This window comes from Mustela putorius, unplaced genomic scaffold, assembly GCF_011764305.1.
Source record: "Mustela putorius furo isolate JIRA1106 unplaced genomic scaffold, ASM1176430v1.1 tig00003867_pilon_pilon_pilon, whole genome shotgun sequence".
Classification (NCBI taxonomy): domain Eukaryota; kingdom Metazoa; phylum Chordata; class Mammalia; order Carnivora; family Mustelidae; genus Mustela; species Mustela putorius.
This window is the reverse complement of record NW_025422019.1, coordinates 22,119,944-22,144,700: the sequence shown is the minus strand read 5'-3', so window position 1 is coordinate 22,144,700 and position 24,757 is coordinate 22,119,944. Positions and strand designations below refer to the sequence as shown.

The 24,757-nt window shown below is 35.7% G+C and overlaps 1 protein-coding gene across 1 annotated transcript in view; it reads left to right on the top strand.

The window, feature by feature from the left end:
• Positions 1 to 24,757, top strand: part of LRP1B (LDL receptor related protein 1B) — a 1,620,129-nt gene that overhangs the window by 1,329,531 nt on the left and 265,841 nt on the right. Inside the window, exons 47-52 of the mRNA XM_045066491.1 lie at positions 271 to 390; positions 8,752 to 8,865; positions 9,109 to 9,258; positions 18,183 to 18,305; positions 20,130 to 20,249; positions 24,510 to 24,638. Of these exons, the coding sequence (XP_044922426.1) occupies positions 271 to 390; positions 8,752 to 8,865; positions 9,109 to 9,258; positions 18,183 to 18,305; positions 20,130 to 20,249; positions 24,510 to 24,638 (756 nt within the window). The remainder of the gene's footprint in view (positions 1 to 270; positions 391 to 8,751; positions 8,866 to 9,108; positions 9,259 to 18,182; positions 18,306 to 20,129; positions 20,250 to 24,509; positions 24,639 to 24,757) is intronic.

Here is a 24,757-nt window from a genome sequence, read left to right as displayed (position 1 = left end):
ACACAAATATCAGAAATGATAACGTGGGTATAATTTGAACAGATCTCCAAGTATGAATCACTCAAGTTAAAGCACTTAGTCAAATGGTCTTTAATGAATGAATTCCTTGATAATGCATGAATATTCTAATCCCGAGCTTTGATCACACTCAGTGCTGCTTTTGTAGATCCATGATCCCATCATTATGAAATAAGAACTCATCTGTGATTTTCTTTTTTGTAAAAATATCTCTGTAAGACCTCCAACGATGTTTCTATTTTTCTTTATAAGAAAACAGAAGCTGTCGACGAGGTTTCAGACCCTGCTACAACCGACGTTGCATTCCTCACAGCAAGTTATGTGACGGTGAAAATGACTGTGGCGACAATTCTGATGAATTGGACTGTAAAGGTAAATATATGCGGCATCAGCCTAGGAATATTATGCAAAGTGTTTCCTGAACATTTTCTGTAGTGTATTCCTGAGTGCATCACAGTTTCACCCTTTTGGTATATGGCCCCGGCCAGGACCGATAGAGCACACTTTGTTAATTGCTGTTGGAGGGGAGTTATTTTAGTGTGTTGAAATTATGAGTACAATCTCTATTCTGTTTCTGTCCCTTTGCTCACTTCAAAACTCTTGTCATTTCTCACCTCTTCAGTTCGACTGCCGTGTTTATTGGACATTTGTTCCAGAATATGGAACAGTGAATGTACTGCTCCGAGAATGCTCCCCCTCACTTCTCAGTGCTCTGCTTTTTGCATGACCTCATTCTTCTCCTAACAATTGGACAGGAAACCTTGGTGTTATCCTTGATTTTTCTTTCTATTACATTTTATAATTCATAAGTCCATTTATCAGTAAATCATCCAGTTCTTTGAAATATCTTCCCTTTCAATCAGCCTTGAGACTAGATAAACAGAATAGTCCTTTAACTGGTCTCCCTGCCTCTACTCTTTCTAGTTAATCACCAAGTTGTAGTCATACTGTAATGTTTTACTAAATGTGTTCTGAGTGCGTACTGACACCAAGCAGTAAGCCAGATGACTTCGGTTAGAACCTCGACCCCAGTGCTGTCTCTGTGTCTTTGGGTAAAATATCTAACTACTCTGTGCCTCAATTTCTCAAGCTGTAAAAGACGCAATCATTAAATGAGTACATTAATATTAAATAAAATCAGAACAGAACTTGGCATATAAAAAATACCATGTAAGCATTCACCTTGTTTTTTGTTTGTTTGTTTTTGTTTTTGTTTTTTTTTTGTTTTTATCATGGCCCTGATAAAGAATTACAAATGGAGTCTTTATATTTGCAGAATAAACAACAAGTTTTTTAGTCTGACATTTAAGGACTCTTAAAATCTGGATGCAACAGATTTTTCTTTTCCTTTCTTTTCTTTTCCTAGATTTTATTTTCTTATTAAAGAGAGAGAAAGAATGGGCAGGGGAAAGGGCAGTGGGAGATGAAGAAGCAGACTTCCTGCTGAGCAGGGAGCCTGCTGCTGCTGCTGCTGCTGCTGCTGGACTTGATCCCAGAACCCTGAGATCCTGACTTGAACCGAAGGCAGATACTTAACCGATTGAGCCAGCCAAGTGCCCCCAGACAGATTTTTCTGAACCAATTTCCTTTAAAAATTTTCATTCCCCAACATATTTCATTGGGTAAAATGCATTAAGGACGAGACATAAAATTAATAAGTCCTCTGCCTGCCCTTATGAAGTTCAAACTCCAAATAAAAATAGTTGAAGAGATGAAGGTGTATATCAGGTTTTATGATTGCAGATATAAAAACATAAGTTTTGAGGGGAGGGTTGGAATAAAGTATAAATAAGATAGAATGATCAAAATAGAAGGTGATTCCACTTAGAGAGAGACTAACATTGAAAGCTGCAAATGCTTTGATTTGTTTAGAGCCAGATTGCATATTGACAAGTGGTTCACTTGCAAGGGAGGCAAGTGAAAGGAAGGAGATAGGACTTGAAGGTGTTTTTTGATGCCATTTTAAGGAACATGAACTTTACCTTGTAGTCACCAAAAAGTTACCTACCAAAGGTCTAAAAGAAACCCAATACAATCAAATTTACATTTCAAAAAACTGGCGGGGGGGGGGGGTCACTATGCTTGTGCAAATGAAAACTATAATGCTGAGATGAGAAAGGTAAAACAGGAGGCTATCAAAGCAGCCAAAGCTAAGAATAAAAAGAAGAGAGACAGATACAACAGAATTTTGAAAGGTGGCATAACAGGTCTTCTTGTGTAATAAAGATAGAGAAAACATGGAAAAGAATAGACAAGTTTCGTGCACTCTTCCCCCTCTTCTTACATTATTATTTGTCTTTCATTAATTTTTAAATTTTTTTTTTTAGGACTTTTATTCATGTGGGATCAGGGATATGATAATAAAGATGGTTTGCATTCTGACAGTAGAGCACCTGTAGACATTCAGATGGAAATGTCCCAGAGACATTTAGATAGATAGAGATCTGGTGGTAGATTTAGAATAGAAGTGTTAATTTTGGACTTAATACAGAGAGAAAGCTCAGAGGAGGTAAGAATAATAGTTGTAGGTAAGAGTACATCAGAATTACCTCCTGAAATAAAAAATTAAAGACATTAATAATATAAGAAAAGGAGAAGTGAATCACAGGACTAATGGAAAGATCTTCATAAGGCATTATTATTATTATTATTATTATTAAGAAGGGAGGATCAGTTAGCATTTTAATGTGCTAAGGGAAGCAAGAAGAAGGCCAGTATAGACTAGGCAGTCGTTGAATTTGGAAAATAGGAGATAATCTCTTTGTTACCTTCATGGAAGTCAATTCAGTGGAATGGTAAAGAAAAGCCAGATCTCCTTGAGTTGGTACAGAAAATGGATAGCGAAGAAGTAAATAGAGTGAATAAGTCTATTTTTAGAAAAGACTGATGGTAAAGGAAATAGTGAAGTACAGACAGACGGCAGGAGAAGGTGATGCAGATTTGTGGAAGAGGACAGAATGTACACAGACCATTCTGGAGCTAGAAGAGGGCTCAGAAGTTACTCGGCCACCTTAGACTGTAAGACGTTAGCCAAACACTTGAGTAGCTTACTATCTAAGGCTGACACTAGTTTAGGAAGAGCCAAATACTCGTGCAGATTTTAAATCAGCTGTTATTTCATATTACCTATAGAAGATAAAAGAATGATAAAATATAGTAAGATACTGGGAATAAGTAGAGAAAAATGGATAAGTATTTGGAAGAAAGGAGGAAAGCAAACTAGAAGTAGACCCCCCAAAAGGACATGTTTTATCAGTTATTTGCAAGCAGGAAAGGAGAATATAATAAAGATATTAAACTAGGTTAAAGATAAAAATATCAAGCTAGAATGTGAAGGAACTGAACAGAAGATACAGAAAGTAGATTTTAAGACAAAAGTCATAAAAGGGACCATGGGAAGTTAATAAGTTAGTGTGGATTTTCTTGAAAAAATGAAAAAAAAATTTCAAAGGTGGTAAATAAATTGGTCAGTGAGTTTGGTTTTATGAAATATAGCACCTACTACCTGGTAGGTATATATTAAATTCTTATGTTTCTGGAGAAGCCATAAGTCTTCCAAAAATATAGATCGGTTTTATTCTGATTGATATCATCAATTCCAGCTGCTGAATAACAATGAAAATAACTCAAAACATTATTTCTCCTTTCTTAGGCTAAACTCTTGATTTCTGTGTTATAGCTATCTTAGCCATATACTTGGGCAAGAACTACTCTATTTGTGAATCAAGTTTCTGTTAAAACTTTTGTGATAATATAGTATAAAAATCATAATAATTGCATACCTTAAAAACAACAACAAAAACTTTGGCCTTGAAGTTCTTCCCATATAATATAGGACATTTGAAACTAAAAGCACTTATGGGAACTCAAACATACACCTTATTTCTAGAAATGAATAGATTTAAGTAAGTGGACTAGCTCCTTTAGGATAAACAATTGGGTAGGTTTTTAGATAAGAATTTACTTATTACAGTTGTATGTTTTGGATTTGATTTTTCTTTCATGTTAAGTGTGGTTACATGGTATCTTTATAAGTCACATTTCACATGCTAGGGGAAAGACTTCTCTGGGTCCATATCCCATAAGCCAGTCTGTCTTATAATTCAGATGTGTATTTATCCAACAAATGGAACCTTACAGTACTTAAAAGATGATGAAGTTTGAGAAGGAGGATGGAGGGGCTTAGGAACAATGGAAAAGGAGCTCTTGCTCCGCATCTTTCCTTCTAGATACTTCTGTTTTTATCATCGGGGCAACATATATGTGCAGTATTTTGTTGTATATATGCATGCACACATGTGGGCACACACGTGCACACACACACACACACACACACCACCTATTATTTTTTTAAATGTAAATAAAGTAAGACATGAAGATTTTAAATTAGTACAATAAAAAGTCAATGTATAGAGTTTGATAGGCTATGGAGAAAGGCGATGGTGGAATCATCTGTAAATTTTTTGAAGTACTGCTACACTTTTATTTCTTTAGTTTAGCTGTTCATAGCAACTAATAGTATCATTATTCTTATCCCACAGGGAAGAATGGAAATGGATGTTCCAAGGAATCAGTTTTGGTTTCTTCTCCTTTTGAAGGGAAGCAAAACCCTAAATTCTTGTAAATCTTTTATTAGTGCCCCCGAGTGTTACATACCAGGCTATCTGGCGGGGTGGAGGTGGGTAACCTGAGGAGTTGTTCAGAAAGTTTGTCACTCTGATATCTTCTCGTGTGTGAGAGGCTGGGTGAATCAGTGGGGGAGAATACATGAAATCCCTCCTTCTCTTCCTATTGAGGTGGGTCTAATAATTACTCTCCTTGGGTAGTATATGAGCTTGCCTTGGTCACCTGGACACCTTTAGGTGACTAAAAAGCTAAGTAGTTCTAAGACTACCTGATGGGAAGGAAACTGATGTTAGGTTTTTTTTTTTCTTTCTTTCTTTTTTTCTTTCTTTCTTTCTTTCACATGTTCATAGCAACACTTTGAAGATTCCATAAACAATAAGCTAAGGGAAAAGGATAAACATTCTTATAGATGAAATCATCATTCCTCTGGGTTTGCATACCCTTAGAGCCTAAGCAGTAAATTAAAGAAAAGATGTGGTTTGAAAGCAAACAGAAGAGAGCAAGAAGACAGCAAATTTAATGTTTTCTTTCTCCCCCACCCCCAACCTTTTTTTTTTTTTTTTCCATGTCAGCTGCCCTGTGCTGCAGGCTGGGCACGGAAGTTGGAAGAGAAAACATAGACTTAAGATATTCATAAGAAATGTTCTGAAAACCACAGAAAGACCAATCAATGTTATATCCTTCTTATCTTATTAGAACTGACATGGGATAAAAAAAAGTGGATGAAATAGTAAAATTAAGAAAGTATGTGAGTGGAAGAATGGTTTTCCTTTTTTTCTTAGTGCTACTTTGATCCACAATCCCTGTCAGATCTTCCTTTGTAGTATCTCATTGCTATTCCTGGGGTGGCTGCGGTATGTTTTCACTCACATTTTGTAGGCTTACTTTACTTTTGGACTATCTGGAGGGAAAAGTCTAGTATTTCTCACTTGGCTTATCTTTATTTGGACTACATTATTTTCTTTTCTCTCTTTTAGGGCTTTTAGCCTGAGGAAAAATTGTCAGAAAGCTTTCATATTCACTTGACAAATTAGAGATTCCAACATATTTCTCCCTCAAAAATCACCCTAAGGGTGAAACAAATTTCAATACTTGATTGACCAAAGAAAGTAGGAGGAAATAAGTTGAAGGAACACAGAGGAAGAGGTTTTGGCAAAATAGGTATTTGCTTAACTATTTAATAACGTTCCTGCATCCCTTGGGTCTCTCCCATCCCCTCTGCTTTCTTGCTTAGAGTTGCTGGAGATGTTAATCCCCACAACCATCTTGCCCCTGCCATATGCAAAATTCTGCAACCACTTAGTATGTCCAATCCCAGTACGTCTTAGCACACTACTTAATCCTCTGGTGGGTCTCAAATTCTATACCAAGTCAGGGACCCTGTGAAGAGAGGATTTGAACTAAAAGGATCGTCTTCCTATTTGCACATTGCCTACTCTAATAGGCCTGCCTGTCCTCCTCACCAAGATTCGTTGCCCAATTTTTCATTGGAACATGGGAGAAAACACATCCTGCAAATATTCTGCTCTCTACCCCTGCTTCTAACCCCTACCTCATCATTTCCTCCATGTCTTTCTTTTAAATATTATCTCCTAGCCATTCCTTTCAACTTCAGAGTTCCCATTTCTTTTCATCTAGTCAGAGTTCTTCTCCATTCTTTCTTCTTCTCAGACTTCCATCTAAAACTGGGTTCCACTTGCTCCACATCTCTGCTCTTCTCACAAGGTATTCTTTATGTTGACTTTCACCTGAGAGCCCCAGTACAGTTTTTGAAATTCCATTACTGCAGTACTGCTGGATCTTCAGCCCTCATAGCTATGTAAGATGCTATCCTCATGTCAGTGATGTCATTATTTGCCTCTTCATCCTATTTGCCACCAATCTCCCCTCAGATGGACTCCCTACAATGTACACAGAAGCTGCTCTGTGGACGTTTGGGGAGAGATGGAGATGATGTGGTGAACTGTGATTGTTCCAGTTGGAATTCTTCTGGAACCCTTAACCTCTGTGCGTGTAAGATGGAAACTCTAGGGTGTTATGACATTACCACATCTAGAGGATGTTACCACTATCTAGGATGTTGTTTCACAGAGAAATGAATCCTGTCTTCTAAATAAAGGGATTATAAGGAATCATGTGGAAACACAACTTCTTAATAAGAGACTGCTGACAGACAGCAAAGTAAGAAAATATAAATGCTTGTCATGATTACTTTCTATGTTATGTATTCCATTTACTATTTCTATTGAAAAAATATTGAATGTAAAATGTAATAGAAAGGTATATGGAAGAGATTTTGCATTTTAGACATAAAAGAAGAATATTTCTTTTTCCTGTTTGGAACAGTATATTTATCTCTACTCATAATAGCATTATCTGTTTCATATAATAAGATGTTATTTTTAATGAAGAAAACACTAAAGCGATTATAATTGCAAATTGTAAATAAAACATTTATTCTAATCATCATTTAAGCACAAATAAGGATACAATTGCAAGATACAATTAAATATAATAAGAACAGTGCATTATGAAATACAAATGACATCTACACCCTTGAGTAAAATTTGCATATCTTAAGGTAGCATTTTAACTATTTACAATTGATATAATTTCTATTTATAAATAAATGGGCTCTTTAAAATATCAACACTAGTAAAAGTAGCATAGTCAAAGAGCCCTTCAGGTTGTACATTTACATAATCAACCTGTGAAAATTTGAATTTGGAATAAAAATCTCACCTAAGTTAATCTAATGTACATAGCATGACATGCACCTGTTCACAACATATTGCTGGAAACCATTATATGGTAATGAATGTGTGAGCAAAGTAGAAATGAATATATGATTAAGCATAAGCTATTCTGTATAAGGTATATATAATGACAGTAGCATATTGAAACTGATTTTCATCTAAGCATAGCAGGGAATTGGAAAGTCAGACTTTCTAACAATAGAGACAAGTCATAGCGCATTTATGTTTCTTGGCATGAGGTAGTCATCTTTCCTATACCAAATGTAAGTGATATAGCCGTGTAAAGGAGTATAACATAGCATGGAAGACTTCCTAGTATGGTTGAGCTATTTCCTCTGAGTAATAAAGCAAATGTTCAGCAGTTTCTCCATCTCAGTTTCTGTTTCTGACAGAGGGAATGTTTCACTTACTTGTAACCAGTTTGGGATTTCCCCATACTTCTTCCATCAGACATATGCTTAGTGCTATAACCTTATACTTTGGAACTTGGAAGGAGAAAGAATTTTCAGCAACACTTGATGTTTTAGTACATTGGCTTAGCGCTACACTGATACTATGATGGGAACCATGCACAATTCCTGCTTTCATGGAGCTTATAACTTAGTGGGGGAGTGGATATATACACAAGCAATTTCAGTAAAGTATTGTAAGTACCTCAACAGGGGAAGACATATGAGGCATCTGACCCAAGCCTGGGGGGTGTGGGTGGAAGCCATGGGTCAAGTTTGACTTCCCAGAATTAAAAAGACAAAACCAAACAAAATTACATGAATTAATTAAAATATAGATCTTCCTCAACTTACAGTGCACGTATGTTCTGGTAAACCCATCCTATGTTGAAAATACTCGAAGTCAAAAATGCATTTACTACACCTAACCTACCAAATGTCATAGGTAGACTAGCTTATCTTAAATGTGCTCAGAACACTACCTTAAGCTATAGTTGGGCAAAATTATCTAACACAAAGCCCATTTTATAATACAGTATCATATATATCATGTAATTTAGTGACTACTGTACTGAAAGTGAGAAACAGAATGGCATCTGGGTACAGAACGGTTGTAAGGGTGTTGATTGTTTACTCTCATGATCACAGTGGCTGACTGGGGGCCGTGGCTCACTGTTGCCGACCAGCATCAAAAGGGAGTATCTTGCTGCATATCTCTAGCCCAGGGAAAGATTCAAAATCTGAAGCACAGGTTTCACTGAAACATATGGCTTTCCCACTACCTCAAAGTTGGAAAACTGTGTCAAATCACAGTGTGTCAGGGACCGTTGGTACTGAAGATGTTAGAACGAGGAGTCACTTTGGTCTCATCTATCCATTTATTTATTTACCTGTTTTTCCAGTTTCCACCTGTGCTGCTGTTGAATTCCGTTGTGCCGACGGGACATGCATTCCAAGATCAGCACGATGCAACCAGAACATAGATTGTACAGACGCTTCAGATGAAAAGAACTGCAGTAAGATAATCCACTGCCTTTTGTTTGTTCATCCCTGGGTACCTTTGGCATTCCATCGAATACTGCCCGGTGTTCCACTGAACCTTGTCCAGAATTGATATGTAATTAACCCCTGTTGTGTAGGATAATTGCATTCTTACTTCTTCAAATGAGGTTAACTTTGCTTGTTTCTATGACCTGCATATAAGGCTTGTAATCTTTACAGATGAGGTATTTTTCATTTCTCTGTTTACCTCTTTGTAGATAATACAGACTGTACACATTTCTATAAACTTGGAGTGAAAACCACAGGGTTTATAAGATGTAATTCGACCTCACTGTGTGTCCTGCCGAGCTGGATATGTGACGGGTCTAATGACTGTGGGGACTACTCAGATGAATTAAAATGCCCAGGTAATCTTAGAAAGAAAAAAAAAAAAAATAACAACAACAACAAAAAACTTTGCCTTGAGATTTAGAGGTTCATTGTATAAAATAAATTTATTAAGTTTTAGTCTTGATATACAGTGATGAGGATTAAAATTTAAATAATGTAGACTAAATTACAAGTAATCATCCCATTCCAAACTTGTCCCTTGATCTTTTTTAATGAGTTGTGAAATGATACTCAAGAAATCTGTTCTGTATTTGGATCTATTTCCTTTTAGTGTTCAGTTCATGAGTAATCCTCTTAGAGTTGGTGATTAAGTCTTAAAATGCGTGATTTCTAAAGTTGCCATGAAAGTGTCACACACTGAGAAAAAACTATCCGTGGACTAAAGGAGAAAGACAGTGCTTCTCACCACTGGCTTTACTCAATGCCATACAGCTTTTATTGTCATGTTGGGCTTTTTGGTAAAGTTTTGCAATCTTTCAACATAGTAGTATGGATAATGACAATTATCACTGAGTCAGGATGGGAAAGGTATATTTATATCTGACTTTTAACCATCTTTATATACGTAAGCTCTGAAAGTGTCATCTGTATTCTTAGCAGAAGGAATTCCATTAAAGAGTCATGATCCTGTTCCTTTCTAACTATTTCAGAAAAAAAAAATTAATACAGGAAGTAAAGGTGTTAAATTACTCTAACTGGAAATAGGTATGATTTATAGGAAATTATTAAATGTGTCCTCATACTGTAACTCTCTCTCCTTAGCCTGCTGCTACACTCAATTTTTCCATGTTTAGTTGACATATAAATAATATTTTGAAATATTTTAAGAAATTATACAGCAATGCACACATACACAATCAACTCTGAAGAACCAATATTCTTAATACATAATCTATCACTTAATTGGGCAATAGCAGATTCCTTTTTTTGTTTGTTTGTTTTTTTGCTCGACAATGTGTAATATTCTATGATCCCATTTTTTTTAATATAATTTTTTATTTTTTATAAACATATATTTTTATCCCCAGGGGTACAGGTCTGTGAATCACCAGGTTTACACACTTCACAGCACTCACCAAAACACATACCCTCTCCAATGTCCATAATACCACCCCTTTCTCCCAAACCCCCTCCCCCCAGCAACCCTCAGTTTTTTTTGTGAGATTAAGAGTCACTTATGGTTTGTCTCCCTCCCAATCCCATCTTCTTTCATTTATTCTTCTCGTACCCACTTAAGCCCCCATGTTGCATCACCACTTCCTCATATCAGGGAGATCATATGATAGTTGTCTTTCTCCGCTTGACTTATTTCGCTAAGCATGATACGCTCTAGTTCCATCCATGTTGTCGCAAATGGCAAGATTTCATTTATTTTGATGGCTGCATAGTATTCCATTGTGTATATATAACACATCTTCTTGATCCATTCATCTGTTGATGGACATCTAGGTTCTTTCCATAGTTTGGCTATTGTGGACATTGCTGCTATAAACATTCGAGTATATGTGCCCCTTTGGATCACTACGTTTGTATCTTTAGGGTAAATACCCAGTAGTGCAATTGCTGGGTCATAGGGCAGTTCTATTTTCAACATTTTGAGGAACCTCCATGCTGTTTTTCAGAGAGGTTGCACCAGCTTGCATTCCCACCAACAGTGTAGGAGGGTTCCCCTTTCTCCGCATCCTCGCCAGCATCTGTCATTTCCTGACTTGTTGATTTTAGCCATTCTGACTGGTGTGAGGTGATATCGCATTGTGGTTTTGATTTGTATTTCCCTGATGCCGAGTGATATGGAGCACTTTTTCATGTGTCTGTTGGCCATCTGGATTTCTTCTTTGCAGAAATGTCTGTTCATGTCCTCTGTCCATTTCTTGATTGGATTATTTGTTCTTTGGGTGTTGAGTTTGCTAAGTTCTTTATAGATTCTGGACACTAGTCCTTGATCTGATATGTCGTTTGCAAATATCTTCTCCCATTCTGTCAGTTGTCTTTTGATTTTGTTAACTGTTTCCTTTGCTGTGCAAAAGCTTTTGATCTTGATAAAATCCCAATAGTTCATTTTTTCCCTTGCTTCCCTTGCCTTTTGCGTTGTTCCTAGGAAGATGTTGCTGCGGCTGAGGTCGAAGAGGTTGCTGCCTGTGTTCTCCTCAAGGATTTTAATGGATTCCTTTCGCACATTGAGGTCCTTCATCCATTTTGAGTCTATTTTCGTGTGTGGTGTAAGGAAATGGTCCAATTTCATTTTTCTGCATGTGGCTGTCCAATTTTCCCAGCACCATTTATTGAAGAGGCTGTCTTTTTTCCATTGGACATTCTTTCCTGCTTTGTCAAAGATTAGTTGACCATAGAGTTGAGAGTCTATTTCTGGGCTCTCTATTCTGTTCCATTGATCTATGGGTCTGTTTTTGTGCCAGTACCATGCTGTCTTGATGATGACAGCTTTGTAATAGAGCTTGAAGTCCGGAATTGTGATGCCACCAACGTTGGCTTTCTTTTTCAATATCCCTTTAGCTATTCGAGGTCTTTTCTGGTTCCATATAAATTTTAGAATTATTTGTTCCATTTCTTTGAAAAAGATGGATGGTACTTTGATAGGAATTGCGTTAAATGTGTAGATTGCTTTAGGTAGCATAGACATTTTCACAATATTTATTCTTCCAATCCAGGAGCATGGAACATTTTTCCATTTCTTTGTGTCTTCCTCAATTTCTTTCATGAGTACTTTATAGTTTTCTGAGTATAGATTCTGTGTCTCTTTGGTTAGGTTTATTCCTAGGTATCTTATGGTTTTGGGTGCAATTGTAAATGGGATTGACTCCTTAATTTCCCTTTCTTCTGTCTTGATGTTGGTGTAGAGAAATGCAACTGATTTCTGTGCATTGATTTTATATCCTGACACTTTACTGAATTCCTGTATAAGTTCTAGCAGTTTTGGAGTGGAGTCTTTTGGGTTTTCCACATATAGTATCATATCATCTGCGAAGAGTGATAATTTGACTTCTTCTTTGCCGATTTGGATGCCTTTAATTTCCTTCTGTTGTCTGATTGCTGAGGCTAGGACCTCTAGTACTATGTTGAATAGCGGTGGTGATAATGGACATCCCTAACGTGTTCCTGACCTTAGCAGAAAAGCTTTCAGTTTTTCTCCATTGAGAATGATATTTGCGGTGGGTTTTTCATAGATGGCTTTGATGATATTGAGGTATGTGCCCTCTATCCCTACACTTTGAAGAGTTTTGATCAGGAAGGGATGCTGTACTTTGTCAAATGCTTTTTCAGCATCTATTGAGAGTATCATATGGTTCTTGTTCTTACTTTTATTGATGTGTTGTATCACATTGACTGATTTGCGGATGTTGAACCAACCTTGCAGCCCTGGAATAAATCCCACTTGGTCGTGGTGAATAATCTTTTTAATGTACTGTTGAATCCTATTGGCTAGTATTTTGTTGAGTATTTTCGCATCTGTGTTCATCAAGGATATTGGTCTATAGCTCTCTTTTTTGGTGGGATCCTTGTCTGGTTTTGGGATCAAGGTGATGCTGGCCTCATAAAATGAGTTTGGAACAGTTCTATTTTTTGGAACAGTTTTAGGAGAATAGGAATTAGTTCTTCTTTAAATGTTTGGTAGAATTCCCCCGGGAAGCCGTCTGGCCCTGGGCTTTTGTTTGTTTGGAGATTTTTAATGACTGTTTCAATCTCCTTACTGGTTATGGGTCTGTTCAGGCTTTCTATTTCTTCCTGGTTCAGTTGTGGTAGTTTATATGTTTCTAGGAATGCATCCATTTCTTCCAGATTGTCAAATTTATTGGCATAGAGTTGCTCATAGTATGTTCTTATAATAGTTTGTATTTCTTTGGTGTTAGTTGTGATCTCTCCTCTTTCATTCATGATTTTATTTATTTGGGTCCTTTCTCTTTTCTTTTTGATAAGTCTGGCCAGGGGTTTATCAATTTTATTAATTCTTTCAAAGAACCAGCTCCTACTTTCGTTGATTTGTTCTATTGTTTTTTTGGTTTCTATTTCATTGATTTCTGCTCTGATCTTTATGATTTCTCATCTCCTGCTAGGCTTAGGGTTTCTTTCTTGTTCTTTCTCCAGCTCCTTTAGGTGTAGGGTTAGATTGTGTACCTGAGACCTTTCTTGTTTCTTGAGAAAGGCTTGTACCGCTATATATTTTCCTCTCAGGACTGCCTTTGTTGTGTCCCACAGATTTTGAACCGTTGTATTTTCATTATCATTTGTTTCCATGATTTTTTTCAATTCTTCTTTAATTTCCTGGTTGACCCATTCATTCTTTAGAAGGATGCTGTTTAGTCTCCATGTATTTTGGTTCTTTTCAAACTTCCTTTTGTGGTTGAGTTCTAGCTTTAGAGCATTGTGGTCTGAAAATATGCAGGGAATGATCCCAATCTTTTGATACCGGTTGAGTCCTGATTTAGGACCGAGGATGTGATCTATTCTGGAGAATGTTCCATGTGCACTAGAGAAGAATGTGTATTCTATTGCTTTGGGATGAAATGTTCTGAATATATCTGTGATGTCCATCTGGTCCAGTGTGTCGTTTAAGGCCTTTATTTCCTTGCTGATCTTTTGCTTGGATGATCTGTCCATTTCAGTGAGGGGAGTGTTAAAGTCCCCTACTATTATTGTATTATTGTTGATGTGTTTCTTTGATTTTGTTATTAATTGGTTTATATAGTTGGCTGCTCCCACGTTGGGGGCATAGATATTTAAAATTGTTAAATCTTCTTGTTGGACAGACCCTTTGAGTATGATATAGTGTCTTTCCTCATCTCTTATTATAGTCTTTGGCTTAAAATCTAATTGATCTGATATAAGGATTGCCACTCCTGCTTTCTTCTGATGTTCATTAGCATGGAAAATTCTTTTCCACCCTCTCACTTTAAATCTGGAGGTGTCTTCGGGCTTAAAATGAGTTTATTGGAGGCAACATATAGATGGGTTTTGTTTTTTTATCCATTCTGATACCCTGTGTCTTTTGACAGGGGCATTTAGCCCATTAACATTCAGGGTAACTATTGAGAGATATGAATTTAGTGCCATTGTATTGCCTGTAAGGTGACTGTTACTGTATATGGTCTCTGTTCCTTTCTGATCTACCACTTGTAGGCTCTCTCTTTGCTTAGAGGACCCCTTTCAATATTTCCTGTAGAGCTGGTTTGGTGTTTGCAAATTCTTTCAGTTGTTGTTTGTCTTGAAAGCTTTTAATCTCTCCTTCTATTTTCAATGATAGCCTAGCTGGATATAGTATTCTGGGCTGCATGTTTTTCTCATTTAGTGCTCTGAAAATATCATGCCAGCTCTTTCTGGCCTGCCAGGTCTCTGTGGATAAGTCAGCTGCCAATCTAATATTTTTACCATTGTATGTTACAGACTTCTTTTCCCGGGCTGCTTTCAGGATTTTCTCTTTGTCACTGAGACTTGTAAATTTTACTATTAGGTGACGGGGTGTGGGCCTATTCTTATGGATTTTGAGGGGCGTTCTCTGAACCTCCTGAATTTTGATGCTCGTTCCCTTTGCCATATTGGGGAAATTCTCCCCAATAATTCTCTCTAGTATACCTTCTGCTCCCCTCTCTCTTTCTTCTTCTTCTGGGATCCCAATTATTCTAATGTTGTTTCGTCTTATGGTGTCACTTATCTCTCGAATTCTCCCCTCGTGGTCCAGTAGCTGTTTGTCCCTCTTTTGCTCAGCTTCTTTATTCTCTGTCATTTGGTCTTCTATATCACTAATTCTTTCTTCTGCCTCATTTATCCTAGTAGTGAGAGCCTCCATTTTCGATTGCACCTCATTAATAGCTTTCTTTATTTCAACTTGGTTAGATTTTAGTTCTTTTATTTCTCCAGAAAGGGCTTTTATATCTCTCGAGAGGGTTTCTCTAATATCTTCCATGCCTTTTTCGAGCCCGGCTAGAACCTTGAGAATTGTCATTCTGAACTCTAGATCTGACATATTACCAATGTCTGTATTGGTTAGGTCCCTAGCCTTCGGTACTGCCTCTTGTTCTTTTTTTTGTGTTGAATTTTTCCGTCTTGTCATTTTGTCCAGAGAAGAGTATATGAAGGGGCAAGTAAAATACTAAAAGGGTGGCAACAACCCCAGGAAAATATGCTTTATCCAAATTAGTAGAGATCCCAAATCGTGAGGGGGGAGAAAGTGGATAAAAAGAGGTTCAAAAAGGAAGAAAAAAAAAAAGAAAAAAGAAAAGAATTAAAAAAAAAGAAAACACCTAAGAAAAATATAAAAAAGAAAAAGTATATGTATTAGATAAACTAGTAAAAAATCGTTAAAAAAGAAAAAGGTAACAATTAAAAAGAAATTTTTACCCAAAGGCGAGAAAAAAAAAAACAAAAAATGAAAAAGAAAAAAATTAAATTAACCGCAAGACTAAAAAAAATCACAGGGAAAAAGCCATGAGTTCCGTGCTTTGCTTTCTCCTCCTCTAGAATTCTGCTGCTCTCCTTGGTATTGAAACCGCACTCTTTGGTAGGTGAACTTGGTCTCGGCTGGATTTCTTGTTGATCTTCTGGGGGAGGGGCCTGTTGTAGTGATTCTCAAGTGTCTTTGCCCCAGGCGGAATTGCACCGCCCTTACCCGGGGCCGGGGTGAGTAATCCGCTTGGGTTTGCTTTCAGGAGCTTTTGTTCCCTGAGCGCTTTCCGTAGAGTTCGGGAGGACGGGAATACAAATGGTGGCCTCCTGGTCTCCAGCCCAGAGGAGTCGAGAGCCCAGGGCCGCACTCCACAGTGCTTGCTCAGAGAACCGCGCCCAGTTACTCCCATCTGCCTGACCTCCGGCCGCGCTCCGAGCTCACTGAGCCTGCTACCGGTTCAAGGTCACCCCGAGCTGCGAGCTTACTGTCGGCTCTGTCTCTGTAGCCGGCTTTCCCGTTCCAATACCCGCAAGCTCTGCGACACTCAGACACCCCCGATCCTTCTGTGACCCTGAGGGACCTGAGGCCACGCTGACCCCGTGTGGGCTTCGCCCCAGTTTAGCCTCTGGAGCGATGTCCCTCAGCAGAACAGACTTTTAAAAGTCCCGATTTTGTGCGCCGTTGCTCCGCTGCTTGCCGGGAGTCGGCCCCTCCCCCGGGGTTTATCTTCCCGTTGCTTTGGATTCACTTCTCCGCCGGTCCTACCTTTCAGAAAGTGGTTGTTTTTCTGTTTCCAGAATTGCTGTTCTTCTTCTCTTCGATCTGCCAATGGATTTTCAGGTGTTTGCAATCTTTAGATAAGCTCTCTAGCTGATCTCCGGCTAGCTGAAGTAGTCTCGGCCTGCTACTTCTCCGCCATCTTGACTCCTCCCCCTATGATCCCATTTTTGTTCCTTCTGGGTTTGAAAGGCTAGCTGCATCCTAGGAGGAAATGGTGAACTTTTCTGCTTCTGTAGAGAGCTTACATATGCACTGGTCACTGTGCATATCACCATAGCTCTTCCACGTTTTATTTTTGTCACATAAAACATTTTAAAAGAAATATAGTAACATTGATTTAGACTCAAAAAGCCTGGGTGTCTAGATTCTTAATCCATTGTTCTTTCTACAATAGTTATGTACCTCATTATAGCTGTAGTTAATTCTTAAAATTAATATGAAAGCAACATATAACAGATACCCATTAAACTTACATATATATACAACATATTACATACATATGTAAAACTTTGTGATATTTATATATTTCTAATATTAATAAATTATTTTAAAAGTTAACTTTTAACATTAATAAAGAATTATGATTATAATGGGGAAGGAAGATGGGGGAGCTTATGTAGACTGATGACATAGATTGACAGCCAGATAGGAAGCCAGTAATAGGTCAGTCTAAGTACTTTAGCTTGTATCTAGGCTAGTCCTAAGAAAAATAAGACACAAATCACACTCAGGACTTTTTGGTTTAGTGGTGAATTCTGTCAAAAATTTTATTTTCATCTTCAATCTACAAAGTTGACATTTGAAAAAATAAAATGGGATTGTTATCTTAATAGGGTTATAAGGGATTTTATAGTGTGATTATTATAGTATGCATGGATTATTACAGTGGACATATGCTGTAAGATTTGCTTCCAAATTGGCTATGGTTTACAAAACTGGGAACCTGAAGGTGCAAGGGGACTGATGACATTCAGTAGAGAAAAATCTACTATTTTTTATGCAGTCTTAGAAGTTATAATAATAACAATTCTCCCCAATCTAAAAATATATAATTTACAAAATAATTTTATATTCAAATACTTATTACTCTCATGCTATTTCTGTGAGGTACAACAGTCTTAGAGATTCTATTGTAAATTGTCTCTTTTTTTTGAAGTAGAGAGTGCTTCTATAAACCTTGTCAAAACGTATTCAGAATATAGGACAGTAAGAACACCATGCCCACATGTTCTTAGTAAAAATCCACTAATGTTTTTACAATGTTATTGATTTTTATGAATATGAATGTGGAATTTTTATTAATATGAATATGGAATTACAGATATTTTCTACCAAAAATGTTTATTTGGCCCTCGCCTAATTCACTTTATAATTGTCTTAGTTATTTTATTTTAATTCTATTAATAGGATACCACATTATTTGGATTTTAACAAGTTTTTCTATTCGTGCTTTTTTCAGATCCAGGATATAATCTTGGATTGGATTTGATTATCATATCTTCCTAGTCTCCTCTGTTCTGTGCCACGTTGTTGTTGTTTGGTTGGTTGGTTGGTGGGTTTTTTTTGTTTTTGTTTTTAGCTTTTCCTTGGTTTTCATGACTTTGACATTCTTGAAGAGAATGTCAGCTCTCCTTTTTATTTAAGTTTTCTCATTCTTTATTTCTTTCAGTTCAAGGAGAATTACTGTTTTATTGTCTACACTGTAGTGTGGAAGTCTAAGATTAATTTAAATTACTTGACATTACATTCTGTATTTTATCACAGTTCAAAACAAACACAAATGTGAAGAAAATTATTTTGGTTGTCCTAGTGGAAGATGCATTTTGAATACCTGGATATGTGATGGTCAGAAAGATTGTGAGGATGGACTTGATGAATTCCATTGTGGTGAGACTGCATTTTGTTCTGTGTACCATATTATTATTTATATGCTGATGTTCTCTTACATAGGGATTTTATACAAAATATTGATAATTGATTTTAACAATTTTCATTTTTATTAAGTAGCACAAAATGGTACAAATTAAAATAGAACAGAAGAACTTGTAATCGAGAGTAACACTCTCCTGTCTCTGCCTTTTCTCTAAACCTTTTCTGCTTTTGTTACTGGTTACCTTTGTCAGTCTAAATGATATACCTTCATTTTCTTTCTGATTAATGAAATCCTAATATGTTTACTTTCTGCAATGAAAAATAAGGATTTAGCTCACACTATTCATTATATTCTCCCTACCTGTTATTGACTATTATTATTCTAAATGTTTCTATTAATTACATGTATAGCTTTAAATAGCACTTAAACTTGTATTTCCTCAAACTTTCATCTTCTACCACTACCTCCTAATTTCTGTATATGTACATTTCATCTTACTTGGCAAGTCAAGACAGCATTTTTAATAATTTATTTTATAGAATTTATGGATTTTATGATTTCTAGGCCAAAGAAATTTCCTACAGGAAAACAAAGCCTATATTCACTATTTTCATTTAACACAAATAACATACACTATGTTGAATAGACAAAGTAGAAAAAAGATTAAAAATGGATCTTCTATGAAATGTCAAACTCCTTTAAAAGTAAATGTCATCATGAAATATGAAGGTGCATTTTATTTGATTAAGATGCTATATATCTTTACATTAGAGCCAGATTGTGAACAGGATTAACAGAGAATTTTACAAATAGTTTATGCAGATTCTTAGTTTCTGGACAGGAAGCCATTATATGTTTGTATTTTTGTTAGTTTCATTTTTTCCAGTTTTCAGTTTTGCCACATTTCTCTCTTTATCACAGGTCATCTAGGTGAATATTTTAAATAAAGATGCAAGATTTTAACATAGTTTTTATGATTGAAAGTGAAGTGTTTATTTTTTTTATAATTTATAATTATATAATTTATAATTTACATTTTGGAACACTTGAATTTGGAAGGATTTTATTTTGGATGTTGCCTGGTGATAGATATACTGAGTGGAGGGACAGGCAGGAGGTGGAGGAGAACAATCACAAACTTGACTTTGGAATTAAAGAGAATACACTATGATAAGTGTATAATGTGGTAATAAAATACAAACCACCCTGCCAATGAATTTAGATGTTGTTCATCAGACTTATGTGGTGTCCCCAAGAGAAGTAAAAACTTCTTAAGTGTTTAGTCTGTATGGTTGTGAAGCTGGTGGCTTGTCATCAAGCTAAAATCCCTTTAATCACCTCATCGCTAAAATCAAATAGATATGCTAGTGAATATATCATATTATAATCTTACCTAGGATGCATTTTTTTCTCTAGTTGTTCAAAAGTAAATTAAGATTTAGAAAAGATGACCAGACCACACTTGGAACATTTGTTTTTCATCTGTGCACCAGATATTGTGTTTTTTTGTTTGTTTGTTTGTTTTGTTTTTAAACGACACCCTTGAAAACACTTAGGGGAGAGTGGCTAGTATAATGAGTAACTCAAAGTCAAGTCCTGTGAGAATTCTGTGGGAAGAAAAATGTTATATAACCTGGACCCTAAGAGGGAATACACAGGCTGTTGTCAAAATTTTATAGAGCTGTCATAGAGAAGAGGAATTCGGGTTGTTTTCTTATAGAACAATTTATTTTAGCAAAGTCTAAGGAAGGACTTTCTCACTGTCAGACCTATCCTAAGATGGTCTCAAATGATTTTTTGTTTCTTTTGCCCCTAAAGCAAACACTTTTGTCTTCTAGATTCTTCTTGTTCTTGGAACCAATTTGCTTGTTCTGCACAAAAATGCATATCTAAACATTGGATCTGTGACGGAGAGGATGATTGCGGGGATGGATTAGATGAAAGTGATAGTATTTGTGGTGAGTTGGTTCTTTGATGTGCGCATTCAATTTTTAGGCATATGATATACATACCTATTATCATTTTAGAACATTCATAAAACTGTTAAATTTAACATTAAATTTATATATACATTTCTGTGTAGCTGGTTTCATTTTTTAATGGAAACCTATTATTTTATTTTTATATACACAGTCTTTCAGTTTTTAAGATAATTTCCTGAATATTCACTCAATGAATATATTTTTAAATTTCATTTTTTTAGTCTTCATATACTTCTTTGGACTAGATCTCAATGACTGGGATTACTTGCATCAAATGATCAAACATTTTTTCTTGGTCTTTGACATGCATTCCTAAATTACCCTCCAAAATATACTGATTTACATTGCCACAAACAAAATGCTATTTGTGTTTGTATAAATGTATTATAGTGATTATTATTATTAAATTATTTTAAATGGGAAGTAAAAAGGGGCTATTGTATGTAATTTTAAAATGTACTTCAAAAAACAGCTTTATAGGTTTAGAGGTTAAGTGTCCTACTATATATCAACTACAAAGCCAATGTAATTGCTTTTAAATGATCACAAACATTTAACAAATAAATTAAATGGAGTTATTAGGTTAATTTTTAAGGGATAAAAGAAGGAATTGATAACCTTTATAAGTTTATTACAAATAGCCAGGCATTCTAGTAATGTATTTATATTCTTCTTGGTCTATCTTTCTGATCTATTTCTACATGTGTATTTGTATTTATAGGCATAAAACCTTTACTCATTATATCAGCACCGTTTCATAACTGTTATTATTCTATTTTCTCTCTAAATAAGGTGCATGTACAGAGTTAAGTGTACTTGACACCACTTTTAAAATGTTGGTAGTGGTGGCCTGTTTTAGGTCAGTACCACAGAGACTGTGGTAGAATTTTATACTACTCAAGGTAATCTGAAGTTCTCTGTAAATAGTATAAAATTAGAGCTGTCTTCTGAAAGCAGGTAATTTATTTTCTTGTATTTAAGCCACCCAAATCTACTTATTATTTACACAGCTGAAACAACTTATTTATACAACAAATAAATATAGAAAGATCACTATCAAAAAACTCTGAAAAGAAAAAGAACTCAGTAATCAACTAGATGTCTGGCCAGTAACTTTTAGCTACTTTGTTTCTTTCTGAAGAGAAAGATTTAATATTCTTTCTTTAATTTTAACAAAAGAATTACCTACTTACATGTAGTATGTTGAGCATGTTGCCAGTCTTTAAAATCATCTAGCTTTTTGACCTTCTGTTTAACCTGACACTAAATGGCTCAATTGATATTCCTTTCCTTTCTGAGTGGACACAATATAGTAGAAGATATAAAGACTCTGAAACCAGAGTTGAATTCTCCCACATTTATATTTGCCTTACCTATTGGGATGGTATTAAAAGATCTCCCTTATGTAACTATTGTGATCATCTAACATGACCATTGTATACAATATAAATGAATTTATTTCTATTCTCTTTTGTTCCATTTCTCCTGCTCTCTCCTTTATTTTTCAGAGTTATTGCTGCATCTATATCTATCAGTGTCCTGATACTTTTTAAAAAGAATTAAAATGGTAATGGACATGTTTACCTGTTGTCAAAAACAGCCAGTCCATTTAATTTAATTACAGGCTGCATTTTATATGCTAACTACCAAGCTGGTGACACATAAAAAAAAGGCTGCTTTACACCAAATATCATTCAATGAACTGAACCTAATATACTAGGATTGGGAAGGAACTTTATAAATAATTTATCTCAGTGTTTATCATCTTTAGTACACAAAAGATACTTTTCAGAAGTTTGCTAAAAATGAAGATTCCTAAGCTTAACCAACAAATATTCTAATATGGACTGTAAGTACAACCTTTCTTAATAAGCACAATAGTGGTTCTGACTTGTGATCTGAGGGTCCCATTTTGGAAATTATTATCTAGTGCACCCTCATCATTTGACAGACGAAATAAGAGAAACTTATAGAAGTTAATAAATTGCCTGAGGTCACTCAGTGAATCAGTGGTGACAGAGCTAAGACCCAAATTCAGATTTATTAAATCCTTTCTAATGGGATAGTAACTGTTACCAATCAAATGTCATATCTGAGTAGGTGCACAAGATGGATCTGGTAGAAATATTTCAGCTTCTTTTCTTCCTTTCTTGGGATTCATATCGCTGAGGAAGTTAATGTTTCCAGATGGCAGGGGTAACCATGGAATGAAGCCATGAGTTTTTTCTTTGGCCCATTTTCTTTCTGATTGACTGTGATGTTTTGGCATGCTCTTAATACAGAAACTGTTGAATACTATCAAGGGAGCCAGAAAATTAGCTGCAAAGAGCTTTATGCCATTTTATAGCTTGAGGTATCTTAGTAATTATCTAGTCATACCCCTCATTTTACAAATAGTGAAACTCAGACACTTAAGTCTTCTCCAAGGTCATACAGAATTAAATTTCTCAACAGCCAAATTGATATTATATCTATTATGCCTACCCTGAGATTAAATGGGGATGATTAAAAAAAAAAAAACTAGACAAGGAGGTCTACATGTATCAAAACTTCCTTACTACAGAGAATGCACTTTTTAAAAATATTAAGCTAAGTAACAAAAACATTATGGAAATTAAAGCACTAATTGAGAATATAATAGTGAAAGTGACACTTTATATTCTTGTGGCAAGCTTAAAAAGATAGATCATAATGAGGAATAGTATAAAAGTAAATTCTGTAGGAAGATGATTTTATTATAGAAGATATTAAAGACATAATAGCAGGTAAATTCATTTTTAAATGAAAGCAACACTTATTTAATAGATTTTTTTATTATTTCTTCCAGTAATAGGTATCATATTAAACCCCATTCTATTAGCACTGATCCTCAATCAAATGAGCAAATCTGAATTACCTGGAGGACTTTTCTACATTCACTTGCCATCTTGTCCTCCAAGCTAAAAGTATTTGTCAAGGACAGTCATGTTTATGATGGAAAAAATCCTCAGGGGGGTTTATTTTAGCACCTTGCTTCCCCCATTTGAAAGCATTACATTGAAAAGCAGGATCTGCTCATAACAACTCTATAGCTGAAAAGAAAGGTGATAATCGTTCTATAATTAAAGCATTTTGGTCACTGTTTTAAATGTTTGAAACCTAATATCTCTCATTCTATTCAGTTATATTTTCTTTCTGTAGATATTAGCATTTAAAAAAAATAACTCTAAAAATTAGCATCTATTCTATGGATAGCTTTTGCTCATGGGAAAATGGAGTTAAAGAAAAGTTAGAACATGATTTGAGGGAATCTAACTGATTCACTCAACAAATATTTTATAAAAGTAAATAAAGAATTCAATATGTATAACTGTATTAGATGCTAGGAAAACATCATGAGAAATAATTGTGTTCTATTTCATATGATTGCTCTATACCCATATAAGGAAAAACAAAGAAATCACCTATGATCCTTTGAGCATATAATCAAAGTCAGCAAGCATTTTTTTTCTGTGTACATTTGAATAAAATCATGCATCTAAAGGGACATTGATCTGACAGAGCAGAGAAAAAGTAGATTTTATTTATTAAGTGTGTAAAAACAAAAGGAACATGCATACATTAATTCTTTTCAACAACACAAGGTAGGGAGTAACAGTAATCACATTAGTGGTCCAGAGAAGGTGCTCAGCAATCAGAAGGGTTTTGAACTCCCAGCTGAACATGCGTCATCCAGCACAACTTGTGACGTTCTGAAAGCTTTTCCACTTCTCTGAGCCTCAGTTTCCTTTCAGTGAAATGAGACCAATAATAGTTCTACTGGTTGGAATTCTTGCAAGAATTAAATGAGTTAATATATTAAGTGCTTAGCATATATTAAGCAATAAAAACACTATTATTATTATTATTATTATTATCCTTATGGGTTCAGTCTTTTAGAAATTTTATCATAGTTTATTCACAATTCTATGGCATTTGTATGCCTTGCTACATTTTGTAGGGAGAAAAGATCTTTATTATTTTCTGCAATGTAGCCTTACGAAATAAAATACTTGCACTTAGGAAGGCATGATTTGTGAGAGGAACTGTGTAAACATCTATAGGAGAAGGATACTATGTGATGATTTCAAATAGCAACAGTCTCTTCCTTGTCAGCAACATTCTTCTGTTTACTTTCTTTCTAAGGTAAATAGACATGTTAGATCTTTCCCAGAAGACATGCAGTGATCTTAATGGCATTCTCTCCTTGGCTTTCAGGTGCTACCACCTGTGCGGTCGACATGTTCAGCTGCCAGGGATCCCATGCCTGTGTGCCTCGACACTGGCTTTGTGATGGTGAAAGGGACTGTCCAAATGGAAGTGATGAGCTCTCCACAGCTGGCTGCGGTAGGACACTGTAGGGCTCTGTGTGAAGGAAAGCTGACACAGTTTCCTCAGACTCTTCCTTTCACAGTATTCACCATATCACATTTTCTCTCACTTTCCCAATCCCTGGACTCATAAAG